Source organism: Calidris pugnax, unplaced genomic scaffold, assembly GCF_001431845.1.
Source record: "Calidris pugnax isolate Ruff unplaced genomic scaffold, ASM143184v1 scaffold113, whole genome shotgun sequence".
Lineage (NCBI taxonomy): Eukaryota > Metazoa > Chordata > Aves > Charadriiformes > Scolopacidae > Calidris > Calidris pugnax.
Genome location: NW_015090879.1, coordinates 898,266 through 906,326, shown reverse-complemented (window position 1 = coordinate 906,326; position 8,061 = coordinate 898,266). Strand labels below are relative to the sequence as shown.

The 8,061-nt window shown below is 52.3% G+C and overlaps 1 protein-coding gene across 1 annotated transcript in view; it reads right to left on the bottom strand.

Annotated features, from left to right (window-relative positions):
• Positions 1-4,595: 4,595 nt before the first annotated feature.
• Positions 4,596-8,061, bottom strand: part of PEF1 (penta-EF-hand domain containing 1) — a 3,615-nt gene continuing 149 nt past the window's right edge. Inside the window, exons 2-5 of the mRNA XM_014946442.1 lie at positions 7,994-8,056; positions 6,748-6,903; positions 6,057-6,200; positions 4,596-5,528 (exon numbers count right to left, since the gene is read on the bottom strand). Coding sequence (XP_014801928.1) covers positions 5,299-5,528; positions 6,057-6,200; positions 6,748-6,903; positions 7,994-8,056 — 593 coding nt within the window. The 3' untranslated portion in view covers positions 4,596-5,298. The remainder of the gene's footprint in view (positions 5,529-6,056; positions 6,201-6,747; positions 6,904-7,993; positions 8,057-8,061) is intronic.

Here is an 8,061-nt window from a genome sequence, read left to right as displayed (position 1 = left end):
CAGCCGTGGCCCCGGGAAGGGCTGTGGGGTGAGATAAGGGCCTCTCATTGTGTGTCTTCCGGCCCCCCCTTGGCCACCGGGATCGTGGCCAGTGCCGGCGGCCAGCGCTGGACCCGCCACGGGCACGCGCAGCCACACCGGCCACCGCAGCTGCCACCAAGGCCAGGGGTGACACTGCAGCCAGCTGTGCCACCACAGGCACCCCGAAGCCAGATGTGGCAGTGCGTCCAGCTGTGCCACCCTGCAGCCAGATGTGCCACCCTGCAGCCACCCTGCAGCCAGATGTGCCACTGCATCCAGATGTGCCACCACAGCCACACCGGCCACCACGGGGTGGGGTCACGGGAGGGGTGAGGCGAGTTGAGCAGACCCCTGGGGGTAGAACGTTACTTCTTTCCAATTTTATTGATTTCTGGCCTCGCTCCTCTTTTTCCCCCTCCCAGGGTCCCCCCAATCCCGGGCGGGGGCACCCACAGTGTGGAGTGGGGCGCCACCTGGTGGGGACAGCGCGGAACTGCGCGCGCACGGGGCCATCCCCCGGTGTATGGACGTACACAGCCTGCTGGGGGTTTATTTTATATTTATAGACATATATGTATGTGTTTTTTTATATGTATATATATTTATTTGGTTTTTTCGATTTTTACATATATATTTTTAATATATATAGATATACACCCCCAATAATGGACATTTCTGTTTTTCTGTGTATAAAACACAGCCATTACTGTGGTTTTATATTAACACAGACTGCTGGTTTATTGATTTTTTTAATATATATTATTAATTATTATTAATTATTAATATTTATTATATACTATTATTTATCTAGACACACGTAAATATATATATATAAATATATATTTCTATACATACACACAGCCCCACACTGCCATTGATACACCCCAGCAGACACCACTGCTTTTATACACACATTCACACACAGAGACACTGAGAGGCTGCTGGTCACACACACACACACACCCCCCCACCAACAGGCTCTGTGTGTCGCTGTGTGTACATACACATGTATACAGCAGTATCTGTTGGGGGGGATGTATATATACTTTTACATATTTATACACACACAGAGTAGTGTACTGTGTATGTATGTGTTACAAACAGCAGTGTCTGTTGCTGGGGAAGGTGTAGATACGCCTTTTAATACACACACACACACACACACACACACAGAAGTGGCCTTTACTTTGCACATATTAACAGCAGTTGGGGGTTGTATATATACTTATATATATATATATATATATTTTTTTTTTACACACACAAAACCACACTGAATAGTGTCCTGTAGTGTGTATATATTATAAACAGCAGTGTCTGTTGGGGGGGGGTGTGGGGTTATATATACTATTATACACACACGCACACACACACAGAGTGTCCTTTAAATGTGTGTATTACAAACAGCAGGGTCTGTTTGGCGGGGGTGTATATATACTTTTCTATGTATGTAAAAACACACACACACACACACACACACACACACACACAGAGTGTCCTTTAATGTGGGTATTATACACAGCAGGGTCTGTTGGGGGAGTTTATATATACTATTATACACACACACACACACACACACACATAGTGTCCTTTAATGTGGGTACTATAAACAGCAGGGTCTGTTTGGGGGTGTGTGTGTATATATACTTTTTTATATATATGTATGTAAACACACACACACACACACACACACACACACATAGTGTCCTTTAGCAGGCATCTATTATAAAAAGCAGTGTCTGTTGGGATGGGGTGTACATAAACTTTTATTTATATATATATATATATATATATATTCACAGTACACCAAAGTAGTAGTGTGCTTGTATTATAAAAGTGTCCATTTGTGGAGGAGGTGGGGTATATATACTTTTTTAAATACACACACACACACACAGAGCGGTGTCCTGTAGTGTGCATATATTATAAAGAGCAGTGGATGTTGGGGGTGGTGGTGGTGGTGGTGTGTGGTATATACCTCTTTTTTTATATATATATATATATACACACAAGCACAGGCTAGTGTCCTTTAGTGTGCATATATTAACAGCAGTGTCTGTTGGGAGGGGGTATATGTACTGATATACAGACACACACACACACACACAGAGTGTCCTTTAGTGTGTATATATTATAAACAGCAGCATATGTTGCGAGACTGTATATATACTTTTATGCACACACACACACACACACGCACACACAGAGTGTCCTTTAGTGTGTATATATTATAAACAGCAGTACATGTTGTGAGACTGTATATATACTTTTACATATATATATGTGTGTACACACACACACACACACAGTGTCCTTTAGTGTGTATATATTACAAACAGCAGTATATGTTGTGAGACTGTATATATACTTTTATGCACACACACACACACACAGAGTGTCCTTTAGTGTCATGCATTAAAAACAGCAGGGGCTCTTAGAGTGTGTATATAAATAAGCAGCAGTGTCTGTGTGTGTGTGTGTGTGTGTGTATAAACCCAGCAGTGTGTGACTGTGTGTATAAACAAACAGTGGTGTCAGGGGGTGTGTGTATAATAAAAACCAGCAGTAACTGTTAGAGTGTGTGTGTATATAAAGAGGTGTCTGTCAGTGTGTGTGTGTGTGTGTGTGTGTGTGTAAACCCAGCAGTGTGTGACTGTGTGTATAAACAAACAGTGGTGTCAGGGGGTGTGTGTATAATAAAAACCAGCAGTAACTGTTAGAGAGTGTGTGTGTATATAAAGAGGTGTCTGTCAGTGTGTGTGTGTGTATATCTATGTACACAAACAGCAGTGTGTGTGTACACACACACACAGAGCAGGGTGTCTGTCCATAGGTACAGCCACAGGCTGTGTGTGCACACAGGTGTGTGTAGCTGTACATACACAGGTGTCTGTGTGTGAAGACAGCAATAGTGGCCGTTTGGGGTATATATGTACATATACATATGTATATATGTACATAAGCTGTGGTGTCTGTCAGTGTGTGTGTGTGTGTGTGTGTGTGCACCAACAGGCTCTGTGTGTCGCTGTGTGTACATACACATGTATACAGCAGTATCTGTTGGGGGGGATGTATATATACTTTTACATATTTATACACACACAGAGTAGTGTACTGTGTATGTATGTGTTACAAACAGCAGTGTCTGTTGCTGGGGAAGGTGTAGATACGCCTTTTAATACACACACACACACACAGAAGTGGCCTTTACTTTGCACATATTAACTATATATGTACATAAGCTGTGGTGTCTGTCAGTGTGTGTGTGTGTGTGTGTGTGTGTGTGTAGACACACAAGTACCTATTATTATGTGTATAGATGTGTATGTATGTCAGAGTGTGTGTGTGTGTACAGAGGGGTGTCTATTGGTGTGTTTATGTGTGTGATGTACACAGGGCTGTCTGCATACGGGGTGTATATAGCACGTGTGTGTGTGTGTGTGTATACATATATATACGCACTATGCTCATACATGACCACAACCCTGTAGATATTTCTATATACACACACTGAGGCGTGTCAGTACGTGTGTGTGTGCCTTGTGTGGTGTTTGTGCACAGGTGTATACACAGGTGTATAGCGTGTGTGTGTGTGTGTGTGTGTATGTTTATGTATGCACAGAAGTGTCTTACTCCATGTATGTGTATATACACACAGGGGTGTCTATGTACACACACACACACACACACACACACTCTCTGACAGACTTCCCTGGTTATTTTTTACACATATATAAAAATAAATTATATATTATATAAATAATAATATATATAAATACATATATTTATGTAATATGAATAATATTCTATTATTATATATTTTTTATATATATACCCCTACCCAGAGTCATCTGCAGTCACACATCTGCACACCAACCCTGCCCAGGAGGGGGGACACCCCACAACACCCCTTGGGGGGTGACAGTGGCACTGGGGGTGACAGTCACAGCACAGGACGGGGGTGGCCCCCACCGCCTCGGCTTTGAACCCCTCTGTCCGAACCCGGGCGGCTCTGACTCACGGGAGGAGGAGGAGAAGTATCCCCTGGAATGATTTTTTGATGCTCTAGAACAAAAAGTTCTGCTTTTGGCTGCAGCCGAGGAAAACACCGACATCTGGTTATTGCTTCTGAAAGCATCTGATAAGAGACTCCGTCTTTTAACTGTTTTCTTTCATGCAAATTCCTTCAACTACAGAGCACCAACGTGCCTCAAAAAATCACCTCCGAGGTTTCTCATCCATTTCTCATCAGTTAATTCTAATTAAAGGATAATCAACCTGGATCTTTTTAAAATGACAGGAAAGAAGACCTTTGTGTGGATCAAATCTTTCCCCTCCTGGTTGTACCCCAGCAGGAGACCCCAGCACCTCCCCTGCTGTGAGGGCATCAAATGTGTAAGACCCAACTTTGGGAAGGTGCAGGGAGCCCCGGGAGCAGCACCCGGAGCCAGGGATGGGGACAGGAGGAGGAGGGGGTGTCCCCTCCCCACACCCAGAGCTGCTGCCGGCCCCACAGGGGGGGTGACACGGGGCAGGGCCCCCCATGAGCCACCCCTCAAACACACACACCCAGCGACCGGTGCGCAGCGCCTTTTATTCAAAAAGCTGTAAAAATAAGCTCTAAACCGTTTCTGATTTGGCTTGGGCAGGGAGGGAGGAATCAAAACAGACATTGGCAACAACAGGAGCCGCTGATCCAGGGACACGGCTCCTTCCAGCAGCCGGGAGAGAAACGGGCTCCATCCCCAGGGAAGCTGGAAGTGCTCCTGGGGAGGAGGGGCTGTCTGGGAGGGAAGGAAAAGCTGAGCTCTGCCATGGCTTGTGCCCTCCCTGCTGCTCTTCAAACGAAGGCTCAGCTCTTGGTCACCAGAGAGTCCCCAAAAACGTGGCGAGACGGGGCCGTTCCGCTGCAAACATCCTGCCCCGTGGAGGGACGGCGCGGCTGGGGCTGAGCGGGGTTTTGGGTCTGGCAAGGGGAGATCCAGGCGCTGCCCGGGAGGCAGGGCACGGGCTCACTACTGGTTTTGGCTGTCCCACCCCATGGCACGGCTCCAGTTTGGCGTGGAGGCACCCACCGCCATCGAGTGGGGACAAGGGACTGGGAGCTGGGAGTGCCCCAGCAGGACTGGGGGCTCCTCGGGCTGGAGAAATGGCTCAGGGGGAACAACTGGCTCTCCAGGAGCCTCAGGCACGTCCCAGCGCGAGGCCGAGGGTGGCTCCAGCTCCCGGGGAACCCCACGGAGCTCCCGGGGGGCTCGTGGCCCTGTGCCCGGGGTGTCACATCATGCGGGTGACAACCATGGTGAGGAAGTCCTCGTAGCTGAGCCGCACGTTGCCCACCAGCCCCGTGTCCTTCTCGCGGAAGGCATCGGTGGTGCTCTGCAGCTGCATGCAGATCTGGATGAAGTGGTCGAGCTGGATGCTGGGGTTGGGGGATCGCTGGGCATAGCGGGCCAGCAGCAGCTGGCTGAACTGGGGGCTGAGGTTGTAGCCCATCTGGGAGAAAGCTGGGAGGAAGAGACACTCGGATTAAACCCCCTGCGCCCCCCCCCTCCCGTGTGCTGGCACACACACCCCATCTCCCACTGCCCCCACAGGGTGTGCATGGGCAGGGCTTTCCAGAGGGAGGAACCAAACCAAGGCACGAATTCCAGACATTTTTCCTCTCCATCAGACACACACGCCCAAGAGCTTCTCCCAGAAAACAGGTTTTAGCCACGTGCCATCTGGGGAGGGGGAATTTCAGGTTTCCTTAAGGAAGGAAGTTCATGCCCCAGTTCACGTGGCTCCTGCCCCACGGGAAGGCTCAGCGTCAGCTCTGCCCTGGCCAGTTCAGCCAGCCCAGCACGTCCCAGCACGTCCCAGTGTGGTGTGGACTGCAGCCAGAGCTGCGTGGGAGACACCCCAGGACCTCAGAGACACCCAGCCCTGCCACAGGAAGGGTGCCAGGAGGAGTCACCGGGCTCGGGCAGAGCCAGACAGTGGTCCCCAGGGAACTCGGTAGGGCCAGGCTGGTGTCCCTGCCCCTCACCCACCTTGCTGGAGCTCGTTGAAGCTGATGGAGCCCGACTGGTCCCTGTCGTACTGCTGGAAGAGATTCTTCCACTGCTGGATGAAGCGCATCAAGGCTGAGAAGCCGTACACGTCTATGCGTCCTGACCTGGTCTTATCAAACATGTCTGGGGAGGAAAGAAGGAAGAACAGGAGCAGGGCAGTGAGGAACGGAGCAAGGACACGCTGCAGAAACTCCCAGAGAGCTCCAGACCTGCCCCATGGGCTCCTCAGCACCTGCACCAGCCCTGAGAGCCCTCCCTCCCGAGCCTGGGATCAACAGGGACCACTTCATCCCTAAGAGGTTGGTAGGAAACGGCAGCAAAATCCGATGCTTGGGGCAAGAAGGGGAACAGGGTGACTCTGGCTGGCTATGGGAGCTCTCTCTTTCCTCCCCAGCTCTCCGGGGACTGGCTCAGCCTCACACAGAGCTGGATTCCCTCTCCCAGGCAGCGTTTTGCACCCCTGACTCGTGTCCTGCACCAAAAGGGCACTTGGAGCTGCTCAGTTTGCCCAGCGCTCGCTCCAGAGAGCCCTCACAGAGCAGGGGCTCAGGTACAAGGGGAAGGCAGGCTGGGCTGGGCTGGGCTTCACCCCGACAGAGGCTCATCTCAAGGAGAGCAGCACAAAAAGCAGGGGGAGGGCAGGGGGAGAGCGGGGAAGGCCCAGACTCACTTATCATCAGCAGGCAGGTCTCATCGTTGAACGTCGACCAGTTGGAGTTGACCAGTGCCTGCTTCAGCTCCTTCACGGAGATGTACCCGCTGTGATCCGCGTCCACCGACTGGAACCAGGAGAAGGCCTCGGGGTCCACGCCCGGGGGGACATGACCTGCGTGGGGAGAGGCCATCGGTGACTCCCGTTCTCCCCTTGGAGAGGCCCCTGGCTGGTGTGTCCCCGGGGACGGTGTGTGGGACGGAGCCAACACCCAGGGACGAGTCACCGCTCCTGCCCTGAGCGGCCTCCCACGGCCACGCCGTCCCGGGGAAACAGGTCAGTGAGGGCTGGGGGGGAAGGGAAGGGGAAGGGGGGCCCTGACGTAGCCCAGGAAGGGAGAGCGACCCACGGGGCTGCTGCTGCCTCATAAACCCAGCAGCACCCAGAGAGACGGGCAGCTGTGAGGTTTTATTGCTGGTGCTCAGGGGCTGTGGCCTCTTCAGCACCGCACTCCTCCTCCTCCTCTTGCTCTTCCTCCTCCGCAGGATTTTAAAATAACCACGGAATTGTTGGAGTTGGAAGGGACCCCTACAGATCATCCAGTCCAACTCCCCTGCCCAAGCAGGGCTGCCCAGAGCACATCACTCAGGAGCATCCAGGCGGGTCTTGAAGATCTCCAGAGAAGGGGACTCCACACCCTCCCTGGGCAGCCTCTGCCAGGGCTCTGCCACCCTCACCCCAAAGAGGTTTTTCCTCATATTTGAGTGGAAATTCCCATGTTCCAGCTTGTGCCCGTTGCCCCTCGTCCTGTCACTGGGAACCACTGAGAAGAGTCCGGCTCCATCCTCCTTCAACCCACCCTTTAGACCCTTGTCAGCATTGAGAAGGTCTCCCCTCAGCCTTCTCCTCTCCAGAGCCCCAGCTCTCTCAGCCTTTCCTCACCAGGGCGATGCCCCAGCCCCTCCATCACCTCTGTTCCCCCACGCCGGACTCTCTCCAGCAGTTCCCAGTCTCTCCGGGACCGGGGATCCCAGCACCGGACGCAGATTCCCGTGGCGGCCGCAGCAGCGGGAGCAGAGCGGGAGAACGAGCTCCCCCCCCCACCTCCTAATAAACGAGACTCTACAATTCCCATCACATGAAGCATTCAGCCGACCCCGGCCCCGAGCCGACCCCTCCCGCCACCGAGCGGGGCCGCGGAACCCCCCCCACCCAAAGGCCACCCCGGTACCGGCCGCGGGGAGGCCCCCCCGGTGCCGCTCACCTCCGGGCGCCGCCGTTCCGTAGGGCCCGGGCTGGCCGTAGGGTCCTCCGGGCGCGGCGCCGCCTCCG